Here is a 19,744-nt window from a genome sequence, read left to right on the forward strand (position 1 = left end):
AATGTATATATAATTTATACATGTTATATTCTTGCTTATATCTATATATACTTTTATAGATATGTATATATATATATATATATATATTTATATATATATATATACACTAGGGAGTGACTCATGTGCTACGCACGTGATGGCTTTTGCAGTGTATTTGAAAATAAGATTAAATGGAACGAATGAATGAAATTGATTTTTATCATTCTTTAAAGTGTATGTTTACTGAACACAGTAAGAAAATATTAATTCAGACTTGTGGTACATTAAGTGGAGTACCTCATATACTCACAGAACTGTGTATATCAACTCACACCAAGGACTTCAAAACATAATCTAAAGATCTGAAATAATCAATATTGTTATGCACCTATGAAATCAGTGGAAGAATTCCAAGCAAATAAGAAAAACAAAATACCCATTTGAAAGGAAAGTACATTTATTTCCATTATATAATATTTCCTACCATTAAACAAAGATACAGAAAACATGAGATCTTCGTTGGGGTGAGTCTCCAATGAGATACTCTCCGAGTAGTCATAGAGACTCTTCATTCAAATGTAACGAAGTTGGGTTCATCGATGTTGCTGGAGAATGGCTTCGTTATGAGTTTTGTTGAATCTGAATATCCTAGCACTCTTATTTTGGTCACTGCATAATATTTAATTCTCAAAGCTTTAGCTAGTTAATATATAAACCTAGCTAGTGTATATATACACACACACAAACACACACACACACACACACACACACACACATATATATATATATATATATATATATATATATATATATATATATAAAGAGGTAGTTTATATCATTGAGACAAATAAAGTAACACTAAACATATTTATATAGTCTAGAATGTTGATATCTTAGTATGAAAGACAAAAATGTTATAAAAAAAAATGAATGCAAAGAATCAGACGCAAATAAAAATGAGTGAAGAAACAACTTATATTGCTTACCCTTGTCATTGAAACATTCGCAAATCCAAAAACATGAAAGAACAGAAAGGTCGAGACAGATGACCTACCTTTGATGACATCGAGAGCGGAATTAGAAACTGTGAGAATCAAGGACAGAGAGGTCACAAAAATTGCTTTAAATGAGAGAGAGAGAGAGAGAGAGAGAGAGAGAGAGAGAGAGAGAGAGAGAGAGAGAGAGAGAGAACTTTTGTGTTTGTTTGTTAACTCAAACGTTAAGAACTTGAAATGAAGGTATATAATAATAGATGTCGAAAATGCTTTCAAAGAACGTGTAATTCAGGAAGTGGAGATATAGAATGAACATCTACTACCAATAGGCTGGTGACAAGATAAATTGAGTGTTCCTATTACTGACACGAGGTGAAAAAGATGAATAAATTTATGTGGCAAATGTCAACTATACGAAGAGAACGATTGACTCAGAACATGAGTAGAGTTGGCAAACAATATAAAATAAATAAATGCTTACTTATCTTACATAACAAATGAGCGACAATGAATCTTCCACTACAGCAATGTCAACACGTTATGATTGGTATACATTTGTTCCAAGTAAGTATGAAAATATTTGTTATGTTTTTTTTGGATATCAAGAAACAAAATCTAAATCTGGTTGGATCGAGTTATTATGAATAGTCATTGCTTTTTTGTTTATAATATTCAATTTGTTTAGAAACAAATAATATATAAAATAATGACATTATTATAAATAACTCGCATCGACGTGGTGGTTAGAGCTCCCGCCAAGGAAGTGGTCCGAGTCATTGCTTGTTATCCGTGGAAAATTAGAACGACTTTTTATTGATCAAAGAAAGAGAAAATAAAAAGGATCAACAAAACCTGCACTGGCATTCCTGGTGATGTGCATCAACTATCTCGAGAAGATCGTCCCGACGCTCGCCTCCGGCTGGCCCTGCTATGTCTCCATCGATCGGCACCTGTACTCTAGTCCTATTTTTCGTCAACTACACCGGCCTCGCCATCGCCGACTACTTTGCCGTGGCACTGGGCCTCGTCTCGCTGCCTTCTTTCGTGGTCCTCTCGGCCATGGCCATCCCGATGATCTAGCCGTGGCGCTGGATCCATATGTGTCAACGAAAACAATCTTCTTTTTCTTCTTTGTTGTCCTAATGCGTGGGCACTGACTATATAGTCTTTGTAATAATATACATTTTTTATTCAGGTGTAAAAGCCGTGAGAAAGATAAGCAAGTGTGTGGCATGGCATGCAAGCAAACACGTGTTTTGCATGCAAATATTTGTGTCGCTCGCAACTCTTAATATTTGGCATTTTACAACGTCTTTATTTTTAACTATATATTTTTTTTCTTCTTCAAGAAAGAATCAATTGTGAGAGAGAGTATTTGGATAATGATTAGCTTATCAAATTTTGTTGACGGTAATACTCATGTACATGTGTATTTGTGTGCCTTTTGCATTCTATTTTGTCTATTTCTACCGATATACGTAAAAAAAAATTTCCTGCTAAAAAATAGATGCATTTTATCATTTTGAGTAAGAGCATTTATTTTTTCATTGTTGATTGCGGTTTGTAAGGTGTGTGGTCCATGAGCTTTGTGCGGATGCTAAGCAACTTGATCCTCAACATGCCTGCTTAACACTACCTTACATAAATTGTGCTAAAAAAAGTTGGTTGATTTATAACAATAAACGATAATATATAAAAGAAGTCCTCAATATGCTAACTGATAAACGACAAAACTATTTTATGCAAAATGTAATTGTGCTTTGGCTGATGTTGATTTTATGTAATCTTTTCTATCATTACACGAGTACCAACATATGTCGGTTTTATTCATGATCAAGTATTTAAACTTATAAAGTGTAAGGCTCTGTTGTTCATCAAGTAGGAGGTGGCTAGCATGCTGGACACATATTAAAAGTATATTATACGAAGAAACCATGTCAACCGTCTCCAGCCTACTATCCGTGCATATAAGTATAGTAAGGATATGTAACTTCTTCCTGCTATATGTACGATTAAGAAATATATATATATATATATATATATATATATATATATATATGTATGCAACGTGTAGAAAACATGCTGATGCAAAAGTTTTATATACTTTCTATGAATGATCGAAATACCGTTACTGTTTCGAGACTCAAATTTTACTGGTATCCGAAGGTAAGCCAGAGGAATACCGTGAAATTTAGAAAAGGAAAAGGAAAACTGTACCGTTGAGAATACTGTTACCGTCGAGAAATACCGTAAAATACCATACTTACCAAGAGGAATGTAGTGAATAAATATTTAAAAAAAAATCATACATAACATAGGATAAAAATAGAAAAAAAGTCTACAATAATAATTCAACAAAAATCCAACACAAACTTAATGACATAATTCAATACAAAGTACAAAATCAAAATAATTATAATATTCATGTTAAAAATCAACTAATTATACATATAATTTCTTATTCTACAACTAATTTAACAAAAAAAATTGAAAAAATTGGATACAAACTCCAATTAAACACAATAATGAAGTTAGAAACTAATAATTTGAGCTAAATCATCAAAAACTAATGACAAATTTCGTGAAGAACACTATATATCATCATATTTTAAGAATTGTCGGTATTTGAAGTTACCGGTAAGTTTTCGTCAGAATGCGTGAGAATTTGCCTAAAGACAACCGGAAAGTTGAAGGATTCCCCGCAAAACGCCGGAAACCGGAATGGTTTCCTCGAAATCCAAAAAAAAATTCGGTTTTGTGCATGCCGGTATCGGGACTAAAAAAAAACGGTTTATGGTCCGCAGAATTTCAATCTTTACTTTCTATGCAAGTTAAGTGTGTTTTGAAGATATAGTGTAGTTTTAAAAGTCCCACATATAAGAGAATTGAAACGCAATTGATTCCTTGCTTTTGAACAAACAGAAATGGTTATTTTAACTAGATTTCTAAATTATCCTTGATTGATATGAAAAATTACAATAAAAATATATGAACGATGAATCTTGATCTAATTGCAATTTTTTTTGGCTTAGACATCATATAGGAAAATTATAGAAAGATTGAATAAAATCCTCACCTTCATGATTAGCCTATTTTATTTAAAGTGATAAACCTTATATTCACAATAAAACTATTTAAACTTTTTTCATCGACCGGATGTAAATATCTTACATAATCTCAGCATTTCGAGTTTCGTTAATGATACTTTTTTATTTTTCCAATATTTTAGTATCATAACATCTAGAATTTTCAACAAATGCTGAGATTACAAACTAAGAATGCAAACTAATAAATGAAATTCAAGATCTACAAAAGATATTAAAAAAAAAAAAATCTTACACAAAAAAATTACAAACCTCTAATAAAGCGAGTTGAGAGCTGAGAATTAAAAATTGTTGATCGACATCTTGCGACGAAGGGGCTACAAACATCGGCGACGTCAAGCTCAACCAACATAGATTTCTCTCATGAGACAACGGCGGCAAGAGTCTCGAAACCCATTCTTCCTTATAAGCTTTAAGTGAGTCCTTGCTTCTTATTCGAAAATTAACATGATAGATTTTTTAAGGCTGTTTATTTTTCGTGGAAACTTTTTTATACAAGTTAATGGGGGGAGAGTTTGAACTATAAATACATCTCCCTTCACCAAGAGACCCAGCTCCAACCTCATTCGAGAAGCCGTTCGGAAGGGCCGGCCCCTCCCCTTCACCTGGTTTAGTCTCTCACTCCCTTTTTTGGACTCTTCAAGTCTATGGCCGCTCATAATAATACCGAGTCTCCCTCAAAGCAAGTATAAGTTCTTTCAGTTTAGAAAAGTTAATGCCTTTTTTACACCTCACATTTTCTCTAACTAAAAACTAAACGAGCTGAGACCTCTCACATGACGCTTAACAATCGGACTAATATTGAAAGCTGTAGAGAACGTCGAGAAAAAAATCTCTATACGCCTTTTTAGTTCAATCTCTTTCTTTTCTCCAAGTGACAAAGAGTCGGAAATCTCATTATAACAAGACAAAAACGACAAGTGGATTTCACCACTATTCGACTCACGTGCAGTTATGGCCTATATCGTACTGTTTAGGTTCTAAATGGAAGAGGAAAAAACGGTAAATTAAGGGGCCGTTTGGTTATGTTTTCTGTTCCCGTTTTCTATTTTCTGATTCTAAATTCTAGAAAACAGTTTTAGAAAAATTGTTTGGTTATGAATTTAGAAAACAGATTTAGAATCATGTTTCTGTTTTCTTTGAAATTTGTTTAGAAAACAGAAAACAATGAAAAGTTGTTTTCTATTTTATCTCTATACAATTGAATGGAAAACATAACTAAACAACATTTAAAATATTCTGAAACGTAATTCTAAATCTGTTTTTTAAATTTAAAAATTAGAATCAGAAAACAGAATTTAAAAACAAAAAACGAGTTTAGAAAACTAAACCAAACGGCCCCTAAACCAAACGGCCCCTAAGCAACTCGCCCATCACGGCACAGTGCACCTCGTCTCTCGGAGCACGCGTCGTTTCGTCGGCGATAATTGAGGATTAAATTAAAGACGATGTATGTCGTCAGCATGTAAAATTCTTTGAAATTTTTATTAGTTTTTATTTATTTAATAAATTTATTACACTGTAATCAGTATTGTTATTAGTTGGCTGCACCGTATTTTCTGACCGTTAGATTACTATCTTACGATTTTGATCTTGGTACGTCAGAAAGGATTTTCTTATTTCTTAATTTTTTTTTTGTTTGCTGTAGGAGAAGGAAGAGCAAAGAGAACAAAGGAAGAAGAAGAAGAAGAAGAAGAAGAAGCGGAAAAAGGTAAAATGGAAATAATTCGGATTTTGATTGGATACGTTAGGGCTTTATAGATTTGATTTGGCAATTTAGGGTCTGTGAAAGGTATTAGTTTGGAATTGTGGGTTTCGGAATTATAGAATCATTCAGAGAACGAACTACACTTTCTGTAATTTATTAAGTCAGATCATCTATGGTCAACCTTTTTCTGGTCCACTGATTTAAAAGGTCAAAGCTTTTAGGATAATTACCTAATTTTGCCACTGTCCCAATTCAGCCCCCCGAACAAAGTTTAGCTGAAGATTAAATTTTGACCGTCTGGGCATTTTTTATTCTCAGATTGGAATCCAAAGATTCTTGCACAATAGCATATCAGTTTTTTTTTTTTTTTTTTTTTAAATTTTATTTCATCTGTTCATGGTCAACGACATGGCTGTGTAAATATTATTATTATTTTTCTATTTTTGGGGTCTATTAAATAAATGGCGTAACTGGTTTGGGTAGAGAACAAGTAAACCAACACAAAGACCTACCGATTAGTTGGTTGTGATGTGGGTTGGTGTGTTTTTTGGGCAGTGATTTATTTATTTTTATTATTTATTTTTGGATTAGGATTAGGATTGGATTGGATTGGATTGGATTGATGGCTGGTATAAAAGAAGACCCAAGCCTTGTAATGAACGAAATAGGAGAAGAAGAGCACGTGAGTTCTGGGGAAACTAAAAACAACAAAAGCAATATGGGACCGCCAACCGGGAATTCGATTCACAGGTCTGGTTCACGGCCACAGCTTGACCTAAGCAAAGCCGCCATTCATGGAAGCTCGGAGGAGAGAGACCCCACGATTCTGTTGCCCAATCAGTCTGATGACATATCGTCTCATCTTTCTTTGGATATCGGAGGTTTGACTTTTTTTTTGTGTGTGTCTGTGTGGAAATGGGTTGGGCATGAAAAAGGATGTGAAATTTATCAGATTCTGTTAGTTACAGAATTTTTCCGGGATTCGATTGATTTATGGTTATGGTGTTGAGATTCAATTCTTCTGGAGTTCACTTTTTGCTTGACTTGTGTAGGCCATGGATGTTTAGCATTTTGTCTAAATAATTTTATTTTTATGTGTTTGGATTTTATGAACTTCTTCGCGGGAAATTCGGGTCAGCCTAGAAGTGTCTTGAAGCTTGGATATTTTTATTTATTTGCAGGATCACTTATCAAGTTGGTTTACTTTTCAAGACATGAAGATCCTTCTACTAATGACAAAAGGAAGAAGAGCTTTAAGGGTAGATTGGGAATATCTAATGGTAGCCGAAGAAGCTATCCCATTCTCGGTGGAAGACTTCATTTTGTGAAGTTTGAGACGCACAAGATCAATGAATGCTTGGATTTTATCGATTCCAAGCAGCTTCACCGCGGTGGTATTATTACACTACTATCATCCTTTGTGATCTACCATTTTTTTATTTTTATTTTTGCAACCCTTTTTCATTTTGTATTTTTTCTTATAAATGTACTTACCTGTACGTGGCTAGGAATTGATTCGCATTCTTGGCTTCCCGGCTCTCCATCTATCGAGAATACCAATATCAAGGTTTATTTATTTATTTATTTATTTTTTATTATCTTACTTTTGAAATACATCTTTTGATTGGTAAATCGTTAGTGGTCTGTTTCTCGAGTTATGATTGTAAATTTAGGCTTAATTTTTTTTTTCTTGTTAGCTTTGTATAAATACGATGATAACTCTTTTTACAGTCTGTTTTGATAATAATAGTAATAATAATAATAATCATAATTTTGTGTTGATGTATGTGAGAAGGCGACCGGCGGTGGTGCGTACAAGTTTGCAGACTTGTTTAAAAAGAGACTCGGTGTCACTCTCGACAAGGAAGATGAAATGCATTGCCTCGTCGCTGGAGCAAATTTTTTACTCAAGGTCCAAGTTTGTCGCTATATATTTTTTAAAATTTTCATTTATTTATTATTAATTATAAGACCGTCTTCTCTGTCTTCTAAATGATTTTAGAAGACACAACTTAGTTTCTTTTCATGACTCAGCTCATTATCATTGGAGTAACGATTTTCTCGACATAGTCAATGAGAGCAAGTAAAAATAAGTCATTGTTAGAACAAGTTAATTGTTTTTGTTCTTCTTCTTTTTTCTTTCTTGCCCCATTGTGGTTCTAGTATCTTGTGGGAAGTTGATTTGATACTGTTATTGTAAATATTTTAGTAGGCAATTCGTCACGAAGCTTACACACACAAGGAGGGTCAGAAAGAGTTTGTGCAGATTGACCACAACGAATTGTATCCTTATCTCCTTGTCAACATTGGGTCTGGTGTTAGTATGATCAAGGTATAAGCATAAATAATGCCTTTTTCCCATGTGTCTGTAATTTTTTTTTTTTGGAAAATGTAGCGGTGCATACATAAATTATTATTTGGTGCTAACGAATTGGAGTTCGGTCAGGTCGATGGAGAAGGGAAGTTTGAGCGTATCAGCGGAACAAATGTCGGTGGAGGAACTTATTGGGGCTTGGGAAAGTTACTAACAAAATGCAAGAGGTTAGTGTTTTTTTATTTTCTTTTCCTTCGAATTGATGCTATGTCTGTATTTAAACCCTTTATGGTATTATTATAATTATTATTATTCTTATTTTTAATTTAAATCTTGTCCAGTTTTGATGAACTGTTGGAGCTGAGTCAACGGGGAGATAATAGCACCATAGACATGCTTGTTGGTGATATTTACGGGGGTATGGATTACTCAAAGGTACGCCTTAACTATTAAGCTCCAAAAAGAAAAGAAAAGAAAAAAGGAACATTTTTTATGTATTATTTTTTTTATCATCTGCTAGGTTAAAATTACATGTGTGTTCATTGTATCACAGATTGGTCTCTCTGCATCAACCATCGCTTCTAGTTTTGGCAAGGTTATTTCTGAAAACAAGGAGATCGAAGACTACAGACCAGAAGACATTTCTCTATCTCTTTTACGAATGATTTCATACAATATCGGACAGGTACGTTGTGTACTGGTTCTCAGATTCTGCTACAGCATTAACTATTTCGGATAATTTTTTTTTCTTTTTCTTTCTCCAAGTGATTGATCTGATTTAGTCCCTCTTATATCATACAGATATCTTATTTAAATGCAATCCGAGCTGGCGTTAAGAGGATATTTTTCGGAGGATTTTTCATAAGAGGCCACGCTTATACCATGGACACCATCTCTTTTGCAGTACAGTTCTGGTGAGTTCTTCGGAAAATATATCTCTTTGGACCTGCGATCATTTTACGGCTTTATTTTCAGCGACAATGTGAGTTTATAAAATTGGTAGGTCTAACGGAGGAGCACAAGCAATGTTCTTGCGGCACGAAGGATTTCTCGGGGCTTTGGGCGCGTTTTTGAGCTACGAAAAGCACGGCCTCGATGATCTGATGGTTCATCAGCTTGTCGAAAGGTTTCCGATGGGTGCGCCGTATACCGGAGGGAAGATTCACGGCCCACCGTTAGGTGACTTGAATGAGAAGGCAAGTACGGTACATGGGTATTGTATATATTCTTTTGCCATACTAAAACAAAATAAGTGGGTCATGGAATCTTTATTTTTTTATTTTTTTTATTTTTTTTTTATGTTCCAAATTCTAAGCTTACAGGCATCCAGTGGGATAAGATTCTTGAAGCAACTTGGTAGGAATATTTTCACTCGGAAGGAATTTTCTGTTCCCACTAATAAATATTAAAAAAAAAAAATGAATTTCCTGTGATCAAGTCTCGGGTATTACTAAGAGCAAAATAATTGCACTATAAAATATGAAGAGGCTTGTTTTCTCTTAACTCTAGCAAGTTGCTATTGCATAATATTATCTGGTGTCTAAGGTTCAAGTTCAATAGTCTTTCTTGAGGTGTTAATTACTTTTTCAGGTACTAAAAATCATAATTTATTGCATTATTATCCATTCGTGATCTCCAAAAAAGAACGATGTCCTCCATACATAAATTTTTGTAATTTTTATTATAGAATATTGATGTATATTATTTTGCAAAAGAAGAAATTTTATTTAGATCTGATCGGTGATCACACAAAGTCTTTTCTCCAACTAGAAAGCTTCGTAGGCCCTTTATTTTCATTTATTTATTAATTCTTTTTTTTTTTTGCTTGAGATCAGTTCAAACTTTTGGCAAAGTATATTCATTTTTTTTTAATTTATCGGGATCCTCAAAAGCAGATTTCGTGGATGGAAAAGTTTGTTCAGAAAGGAACGGAGATAATAGCTCCGGTGCCGACGGCTCCGCCGGGAACGACTGGACTCGGAGGCTTCGGAGTTCCTTCTTCCAAAGGAGCCACTCTCCGCTCCGACGCGAGTGCCTTGAATATCGGGGTTCTTCATCTAGTTCCGACTCTCGACGTGTTTCCGCTTTTAGCCGATCCAAAAACGTAAGCTTTATATATAATCTTAGATAAGATCGTGACCATTAATGGAATTCGTTAATTTTACTATCCGACTTACACAGGTACGAGCCGAACACCATTGATCTCACACATCCCGGCGAGCTAGAGTAAGTGTGAACTGTCATTATTTGCAGGTTCTGAGAATTTATATGAAGCAACATTACTCCGAAACAATCCCTTCTTTTAGGGGTTCTTTATTGCTGATTTTTTTTCTTTTCTGAAGCTATTGGTTTACCGTGCTGTCCGAGCATCTTCCGGACCTTGTTGATAAGGTAAAATAAAAACCACAAGCTTTTTCTGAAACTCTGCTCTCGTCCATTATTGTGCCGTACTTGAAAAGGAAATGTGATAGTTAAAAGGTTTTCTCTTCCAATTAATATATTCTGTTTTTGTTTTTTTTTATTGTCAACAATGGTAGGCCGTGGCAAGCGAAGGTGGAACGGAAGATGCTAAAAGAAGAGGCGATGCTTTTGCTCGTGCATTTTCCGCTCATCTGGCTCGGTACTTTCACAAGCAATATTCAAGATTTGTGAATATCGTACTCTGTACTTTTTCACTTTATGATCGGCTCGGCTCGGTTCTGTTATTAGGTTGATGGAAGAGCCTGCGGCGTATGGAAAGTTGGGTCTGGCCAATCTACTTGAACTAAGGGAAGAATGCTTGAGGGAATTCCAGTTTGTTGATGCTTACAAAAGTATAAAACAAAGGTTCGTTTAATTTTGCATTGCTTCGAGCTCGATCACTTTTTTTTTTTTTATATATATATATATATATTCCTGAATTTCGACAGAGAAAACGAGGCATCGCTTGCTGTTTTACCCGACCTGTTGATGGAGCTTGATAGTCTGAGCGAGGTAGATATAAAAAAAAAATATAGTTTTACCGTTTAACCCTTGAGTTGTGTTTGAACATTCTCTCACTTTATTTATTTATTTAGGAAGTAAGAATACTTACGCTCATCGAGGGTGTTCTTGCGGCAAACATTTTCGACTGGGGATCCCGAGCCTGCGTGGATCTCTATCACAAAGGGACGATCATCGAGATTTATAGAATGAGCCGCGACAAAATGCAAAGGCCTTGGAGGGTTAGTGAAGCAGTGAAGATTTTAATTTCATATGAATATAAATATATTACTCTCTTTTTGTTTTACATGGTATTATGATCGACTATGTAATCAGGTCGACGACTTTGATACATTTAAAGAAAGAATGTTGGGGTCGGGAGACACAAAGCCAATTCCACACAAAAGAGCTTTGCTCTTTGTTGATAATTCGGGAGCCGATGTTGTTCTTGGAATGCTTCCTCTTGCCCGCGAACTCCTCCGCCGTGGAACCGAGGTTTTTTTATTTATTCTTTTCCTAATTTTACTAAGATCAAAATCCACTCTCGTCTAAATTGTTTCAAAAAATAAATTCATGATTCGGTAGGTTGTTTTGGTCGCAAACTCGCTCCCGGCTCTGAATGATGTCACCGCCATGGAGCTTCCGGAGATCGTAGCTGAAGCAGCAAAGGTAGGCACTTTAGGTTTTTTTTTTGTTTTTTTTTGTTTTTTTTTTTTCAATTCCCATGAAAAACAAATATTAATAGAAAGGATTTTTTTTTCTTTTTGGGCACAGCATTGTGACATTCTACGGCGAGCGGCCGAAGCGGGAGGCTTGCTTGTGGATGCGATGGTGACCAACACAGAGAGCCCGAAGGAAAGCTCGGGTCGGGTTTCGTTAATGGTGGTTGAGAACGGGTGTGGCAGTCCTTGCATTGACTTGAGGCAGGTCAGCTCCGAGTTAGCCGATGCCGCCAAAGAAGCAGATTTGGTATTTACGATCCTTTTTTTTTTTAAATAATTGGAAAAATTATACAAAATAGCAATTTGAAACTAATTATTAGCAAAATATCGAAAGTTCCAAATTTTCAGCAAAGTAGTCTAAGTTACGTTAAACCAAAGATTAAATTTTTTGACGATTAATACATGCAATTTATCACTTATGAAAAAATATAATCCTAGAGTTAATTATTTTTTATTTTTTAATCTGATTATTGCACATTTTTGCTATTTCACCAATTTTAGACAAATTTGACATATTTTGCAAAATCCATTACTTGAAACTGCCTAATTAGCTAAATCACTATTTTTTTTTTTTTTTTTTTTTTTTTTAAGAATCAAGGACTAAACATGTTGGTTTCCATTTTTCAGGTTATCTTGGAAGGAATGGGAAGAGCTTTACATACAAACTTCAACGCTCGGTTCAAATGTGATGCCTTGAAGGTCAGAGACTCTTCACGCCTCGTTTAGTCTCTTTTTTTTTCTTTTCTTTTTTTTTTTTTTTTTTCGGCCTAACATTATGGTACTTTTTTTCTTTTGCAGCTTGCAATGGTGAAGAATCAAAGGCTGGCCGAGAAACTAATCAAAGGAAACATATACGATTGCGTGTGCCGGTACGAGCCGGCTACTTAAACTTCAACAAATAAATGCTTTTACAGGTCCCGCTTCATTTAGAATAAGACGAGCGATTTAGGAGTATTATTTTTAGTGTCACTGAATATAAATTAATAACTTCTTAAATAATAATGTTTTTCAAGCAAATATTGGTCATATATGTAATTTTTTTAATAATATAATCTTAGTCGAAATGTTTGAGCAAATATTTAGTTGAAGTGACAAATAATCACAAGAAGATATACTGAAATCATTATTGTTTGAATATTGCTTACAAATTCAAGAATAACATATGAATTCAATCGAGTACTGATTACAAATTCAGAAAAATAAAATTGAAAATCAATGGTATATCGTTTAAAATTTAATGAAATCATACCTTATTCTTTCAGAAAACTTTATGCTATAAAATATCCTTATCATCAAGATCCCCCAGCAAACCTGAAAAACATAACTATGTCTTAGAAAATCATAATTATGTTAACAAAACACTTCGAAATTACGTAAAAAAAAAAGCTTGATATAACAACAATATAAAACTTGGCCATTACAATTTAGATCTTCACATCCAAAATCACCCAAAAATTGATGGAAGAACGTGGCCTTAAAATTTGTTTTAAAAATGAGAGTAGTAATACGATGAATCATATTAAAAAATGAGAGCAGTTATACGATAAATCATATGTAATTATTTTTATGGCAAAATAAGGAGAATAGAAGTGATATGGATTCGATGAGGGAAGAAATATGTCTAAAATGTGACATGAGGTTTTTTTTTTAATATGTTAGAATGCACATAATTTCCAAATTTTTATCATTTCACACACTCTTCAACAACTGTTGCACCGAATAGTGTAAGGTCAAACCAAGGAACTAAATGCCGGAGAAATTCCCGGAAATTCGGCTGGAAATTCCATTTCCACGGGTCAACGGCCAGCGGAAGAAGAAGATGTCGTTTCCACGTTGGATGTCGTTGGAATTTCCACGAAACGACATTTCGTTTCTGTCGTTTTATGCCGGTCATTGTCGTTCAAAAGTCTGTATAAAACCATCCCCATTTCCACGAAAGTCGAAGAAACTCGAAGGAAAAGAAAAAAAAAACGAGACGGGGCTGTGAAGGAGACAACTCGGCTGTCGGAGAAATTCCACGTCCATCGGCGAATTTCCATCATTTCCGTCACGGCGAAGGTATAAATCAACAATATGTCGACGAATTTCCCAGAATTTCCAAGGAATTTCCAAAATCCTAGATTCTGAAACTTGCACCTTCAATTTCTTGAGTAATATGATTTTTTTTCATATAATCCTCTTCATGAAAGTTGTTTGTAATGTGACGATCTATCATATATATTTTTTCCAGATTTTTTGGTGAAATTCCGGCGAACCTTGAAATTTTCCGACGAAACACCATTTTTTCCGGCGAACCTTGAGTTTTTCCGGCGACTGAAAAAACCGAAATTCAAGTTTTATTTCTGTTTTTAAGTAAGGTTTTGTGTTTAATTTTTATCTTGTATACTTGTCCTTCCTACCGTTATCCTAATCCGATAGGAGTGCCACAGCCACAGCCACAGCCACAGCCACAGGTGAATTCGCAAGGACGTGGACGTCGTATGTACGGTGTACGCGTAGATCGGTTCGGTGCCGAGCACATCATAGCATGAACAAATATTGTAACCGAGTTTTATCCAACCGGGACGTCCATCGGGATTCTATTGATACATTTTTTTTAATATTGTAACTATATGGTTGTGAAACATATTTATTTCATGAACAAATAGAACAATTATGCTAGATATGTATGATTTGAAGTGTTTTAAATTTGAACTACATTTAAAAATATATATATTTATGTGTTTGTTTCGCCACATTATTTCCGTTCGGTTTTCCGTCGGCACGTCGAATTTCCATGGAAATCGGCATTTGAAAACGGCATTTTACTTGCCCATTTCCACAATTTTTCCGTTCGAAATTCCATCGGCATGACGAATTTCCGTAAATCAGGAGGCTCGAAACGGCAACGAAATCGGCATTTTTTTCCTTGGGTCAAACCATTCCAAATGGACTGAATAAAAAAGTCAAAGCAATGGCATTTTGGGCACCGGAGTTACGACGGCTCTTTCACGTCTCATTTGTCTCCAAAGTCCAAACATGCTTCCCCAAGCTTTAAGAAAAAAATCATTTTTCTTTTCTCTCAACGCAAAGGCCGGCCGAGAAAAAATCTCCAAAGGAAACATATACGACTCGTTTGTCAGATGAATTTGAATGTCATCTTTTTTTTTCGAGACTGTTAGGGATAACTGTTACTGTTTACAACTAGAAAGAAGATGAATTTCGCTGGTACGCACCGAGAAAGGTGATAGCTATGCTCAAACCCGTTCAACCGAGACTCGCTTCATTATAACACTTGTTTTTTATTCAACGCTTCACTACTTGATTGTATTGTTTAGAACCCGCTCTTATTTTGATGTCCTGAATTTTTAGCCGGAGACAGAAAAATAGTTTTGGTTCATAGCAAAATTATTGTTAAGAACTAAAGTAGGAAGGCAAAAATCTTTGAAAGCAATAGTTGGATAAGCTCTTGAGAGCAAGTGACAAGAAGTATGTTCAAATATTTCTACTTCATGCAACGTGATAATTTTTCACAGCCAAAATTTATGGAAGCTTAAAAGTGAACCTGACCTGAGCTATAATTTATCAAATTTCATGCATAGAAGATGAATTTCCTTTTAACACTACCAAATGAGGGGAAAAAATCATCAAGATGAGAAAGACAGCAATGGAATAAAACATAAAACCAGAACATGCAGATTCTTCATATAAAGCCGTTGCTCATGAGTGTTATAACGAGCTCTCTCAATGGTATAAACATAAAATATTCCAATTATACCATATGGTTAGAGAGAGAGTCTAACAAAAAAAAAAAACAGCAACAGGCTAAATAAAAAACACTAAACTAAAACTCAAAAGAAGAAAAGAGAGGAGTTCAAAGAAAGAAAGAGAAGAAAAGAAAAGCCTAATAATATATATAATATTTTGACTGACATAGATGATGCTGAAGAGCTAAGAACCAGCCATAGAGCTGACCTTACTAAGAAGCCCTTTAATCTCTTCCTCCAACTTGGCTCTCATCTCTTGGGACAGATTGTCGCCGGATTTCTCGAGCATGTCCGTCATCATCTGCAGATTCTGCTTTATGAAGTCCAGAGGCGGCGCCGGAATTGTCGCCGGAATATCTGCCGGCTCCAGCGGAGCCAGCAGCCTGAAGCCGACGAGGCCGGGGCCGAAAGGGTTGTCTCTCTCCAAGCTCCGGAGAGCCTCTGCAGCGTCGGAGGCGTTCTCGAAGACGACCCGAGCCCCGCCCGGGTCCCTCGAAACTCTAGTCTCTGATTCCTTCAGCGGCCCAAACTTCCGAAACGCCGCAGCCAAATCCTCCGCCGCCGCCGCCGGAGCAGTAGCGCCTTCTCCGGGGGCAAAAGTCAACAGAAGAGCCGTTGACCCGGCCAAGGACTTGTTTTTCGGGTACTTCAGGACGACTTCGATCTTGTCCTTCCTCTTGGGCTTCTTCTTCTTCTTCTCCTTCTGCTCGGGCTCTTCCTTCGCGTTCAGGTCCGGTATGTTCTCCGGCGAGGTCTTCTTCTCCTTTCTCTTCCTCTTCTTCGGCACGGACTCGCTGACAGTTTTCCCGTTGGGCTTTACGGGGCTGTGAAGATCGACCACTAGGTTCCCGGGCTTGGCATCGATGACGACGTTCGGGTCCTTTGAAAGCTCGGGTTTGGGGCCGATTCCGTTCAAATCCGGTATGGCGGTCGGGGTTTGCTCCGTGCTCGACTCTTTCTTTTTCTTGATTTGATGCTCGGCTTTTTTGCAGTGCGACAAGAGCCGGCCCTTCTCCAGAGCTTCTTTCACCGAGACCCCGATCCCGGCGGATATTATTTTCACGTCCGAGAGCCCGGAGAGCGATTTCGTCTTCATGTCGAGCGGACCAGTCTGTGGCATTGCCGTTCCCAAAGTCGCGTCGAGGAGGGTTTCGCTCTCGTTCTTCATTGGATTTTCCTTCTTCTTAGCACTCTTTCTATTGGGTTTAATATTCTCTTCTGGCGCTTTATCTCCGGCCAAGGAAGGCTCGGTCTTTGTTGAGCCAAGGCTTTTGCCCGGCGAACTCTTGATCGGAGTTCCCGTTCTCTTGTTACTCTTTTTCTTGGGTTTATCTTTCTCTTCTGTTGCTTTATCCCCGGAAAGCAGTTTCATCTCCCCGTTAGTCATTCCCAAAGCTCCTTCAAGGCTTTCATTAACACCCGCTAAATTCACCGAGCCCTTTGCCGGATCGCCCTTCTTCTTAGAACTCTTTCTCTTGGATCCGTTCTCTTCGGGTCCAGAAAGCGATTTAGCCTTCAAAACCCCCGATTCAGTCCCGTAGTGGATGTTGAGATCGCCCACTGAACTCTTCGTCGAATTTCTCTTTTTCTTGTCACTCTTTCTCTTGGGTTCATGCTCCGTGGCCTCGCTCTCAGTGGCGACGTTCTTGGGACAAATCTCGACCGCGGATTCGTCGCTGTACACCGAAACCCTGTACTTGGATAAGAAAAATCCGACTGAACCAAAGCCGTCAGAGCTCAGGCCATTCACGGCAGCACAACGAAGTGCGCGAAGAAGCTCGGAAGAAGCCACGTTCGCCGTCTCCGAACCGTCGGCCTCGTCGTTTTCTGCGCCGAGCTGGCGATACCATTTCCTCCAGAACTTCTCGCCCGTGTTTTTGGGGATCGAAGGCGACGCCAACATATCTTCCCGGGTGGATTTCAGAGGAGCACCGGTCTCGATTCTTCCGGTCTCTGCTCTGTTCTCGAAGTTCACATACGGATAAGACAAGTACTTGCTCTTCTTCCTTTCCCTCGACTCAAACCCAATGTCTCTAGGAGTAGATTCTTCAACTTCATTGACCTCCGAGCCTTTCTTCGTCTTTCTCTTCCGGGACCCGCTAGCAGACGCGAACCCATCTCTGCTGCCCTTTTTCTTATTTTTCTTCGGCGAAGACTCTTCTTCTTCTTCAGCACTTTTCTTGTCCGTGAGTCGGTACGGAGGCAATTGCATGTGACCCACGGAGCGATAAAACGCCGAGAGGCGGTTCCGAGCCACGGAGGCGTCGATTGCCCGGGCCGCGGACCCGAAAAGCGCAAAGCACTTGAGACGCTGAAGAAACGACGCGGGCTCGAACTCCGCGGCGGAGAACTCTCCGAGCCTCTTCCCGAGCTCTACTCGCCCGCGTTTCGAGCGGCACGAGCAAGTCATCTCCGACTTCACGAGGGCACCGAAATCCTCCGAGGCTCTCTCAACGGCCACGAGGAACACCAACTCGGCTTTGTTCTTCCTCTTCTTCCCTGTCATCACTCTGTCGAAGGCCTCGTGAAATGGCTTCAGTTGGGGCTGAGAGAACCAGGCGAACTGGCCGGTCCCGTAGAAGCCGACCAAGATATCGTCTCCGTGGCCGATTCTCAGGGCGTATTTCGGGGCCTTGGCGGGGTCGTGAATCTTCCCCGGCCACCATGTCTGGTTCTTCGTCTTAGCCCACACGATATCGCCTACAGAAAAATCGGAGGCTCGGTCGTCGAATGTAGGAGAGCCCCGAATATCGACGTAAAGTGATATTCCCTCGATCTGAGCTTCTTCTTCTTCCTCTTCTTCTCCTCGGAACAAGTCGTTCACTTCGAGCCTCTCACTTTCCTCATCAGGTTTCGCCTCGTCTTCGTTCACGCAGCTCTTTTCGACTCCAAGTCTCTCCGAGTCCTCAACTTCACAACCACCGATCGGAGTTTCAACTTCCGTATTTATGACTACCGTTGACTCTTGACAACCCGGAAGAGCCTCTTGTTCCACCACATTGACCAAACTGTCCTTCTCCTGAGTCTGTTCAGCCTCGAATATCGGCGAATCCTCGGCTTTCGCTGCTTCAGCCTCGTGTTCCTCCACATTGACCAAAATGACCTTCTCCTGGGTCTGTTCGGCTTCGAATTTCGATGAATCCTCGGCTTTCTCTGCTTCAGCCACTTGAGCCTCCACTGCAACATTCTCATTGTCCCCAAATTCATCCGGGATTTCGGAAACAGAATCCAGCCCAGAGAAGATGTCACTCATCCCAGAAGCCTCTTTTGGGATTTCCTCAACTGGGTTTTCAACTTCTAGGGTTTCCATGGTTTTGGGGTTTTCCATTTCTCAAGCTTTTCACTCCCACTAGTCAATTTGTCATCATACTCGCACACACTTCAACAACAGCGAGAAAAAGAATGGAACTTTTTTTTATTGCCATGCCATTTATAGGAAAATAAATAAACAAAGAAATAAGCGATTTTGACCAAAGGGAAAAAGAAAATGAGAGTGTAGTTTCGAATACAAGAGCTTAAACCGAATAAAAAATGGGAAAAAGATGAGAACTATGCGTGAGAAATAAATTACCTTTGAGGAAAATATGAACGACAATCAGAGAAATGCTGGAGAAGAAGAAGACGAATCTCTGTGGAGCGAGTAGTCCAAAAAAAAAAAAAATTAGGGAAAGCGATGAAATTTAATGTCGGAGAAGAATATGCTAATAAGAGAGAGAGAAGGCAAATTTAGAGTAATGACAGTTTATATGTGGGTCGGCTTGGCAGTGAATGAGAATAAATAAAATAAAATCAAAATATAGAAAACCAAAATATTAATACTGATTCGAACTTAAAAGCCATAGATATAGGGTTTGAGTCTGAGAGAGAGTGTGTCGGTAATTATAGGGCAGGGTGATTTCGATGATTTTGAATTTTTGCCCTCTATGATCTATCGTGTCTTCTTGTTGTGAGTTGTGACTTTGCCGATTGAACTATTGCAGGATAGTTTATGATATAAAACTACAAAAACGCAAGTCACGAAACGAACCCTTCTTCAGAGTTCAGACAGCAAACACACTAGTTTTAGAAAAATAAAAAAATACGTGATTTTTTTTTAACTCAATTCCACAAATAACCCTTTATTATAAATATGTTTTTGCAATATTATTTGGTTATAGTTATATTTCATTAAAATATGGACGAAATCATCAAAAAATTTAAAATTTCATATTTATA

At 37.5% G+C, this 19,744-nt stretch overlaps 2 protein-coding genes across 4 annotated transcripts; one reads left to right on the top strand and one right to left on the bottom strand.

Annotated features, from left to right (window-relative positions):
* Window positions 1-5,625: 5,625 nt before the first annotated feature.
* On the top strand, window positions 5,626-12,898 carry PANK2 (pantothenate kinase 2). Of its 3 annotated transcripts, none has more exons than XM_089628540.1 (24): window positions 5,626-5,643; window positions 5,727-5,789; window positions 6,378-6,667; window positions 6,968-7,180; window positions 7,295-7,353; window positions 7,582-7,698; window positions 7,999-8,118; window positions 8,233-8,327; window positions 8,442-8,535; window positions 8,654-8,785; window positions 8,902-9,014; window positions 9,104-9,296; window positions 9,996-10,204; window positions 10,282-10,326; window positions 10,443-10,491; window positions 10,638-10,720; window positions 10,810-10,926; window positions 11,010-11,073; window positions 11,157-11,303; window positions 11,398-11,556; window positions 11,647-11,730; window positions 11,836-12,030; window positions 12,411-12,482; window positions 12,582-12,897. In XM_089628540.1, the coding sequence occupies exons 3-24, from the start codon at window positions 6,409-6,411 to the stop codon at window positions 12,669-12,671; spliced, it is 2,709 nt and encodes a 902-aa protein (XP_089484666.1). In that variant the 5' UTR covers window positions 5,626-5,643; window positions 5,727-5,789; window positions 6,378-6,408; the 3' UTR covers window positions 12,672-12,897. The 3 variants fall into 3 exon arrangements, with proteins under 3 accessions (XP_089484666.1, XP_089484664.1, XP_089484665.1); XM_089628538.1 differs by lacking the exon at window positions 5,626-5,643 and adding an exon at window positions 6,270-6,291 and having other exon boundaries at window positions 5,656-5,789; window positions 6,408-6,667; window positions 12,582-12,898; XM_089628539.1 differs by lacking the exon at window positions 5,626-5,643 and having other exon boundaries at window positions 5,656-5,789; window positions 6,384-6,667.
* Window positions 12,899-15,444: 2,546 nt separating this feature from the next.
* LOC149383603 (serine/threonine-protein kinase ATM-like) lies at window positions 15,445-19,585 on the bottom strand. Its single transcript, XM_089628513.1, has 2 exons — window positions 19,101-19,585; window positions 15,445-18,908 (listed from the first exon to the last, which is right to left on the bottom strand). The coding sequence occupies exon 2, from the start codon at window positions 18,855-18,857 to the stop codon at window positions 15,714-15,716; it is 3,144 nt and encodes a 1,047-aa protein (XP_089484639.1). The 5' UTR covers window positions 18,858-18,908; window positions 19,101-19,585; the 3' UTR covers window positions 15,445-15,713.
* Between the last annotated feature and the right edge of the window lie 159 nt (window positions 19,586-19,744).

This window comes from Urtica dioica, chromosome 10 (genome assembly GCF_054948205.1).
Source record: "Urtica dioica subsp. dioica isolate 48M chromosome 10, U.dioica_male_clone48M_v1_H2, whole genome shotgun sequence".
In the NCBI taxonomy this organism is placed as follows: domain Eukaryota; kingdom Viridiplantae; phylum Streptophyta; class Magnoliopsida; order Rosales; family Urticaceae; genus Urtica; species Urtica dioica.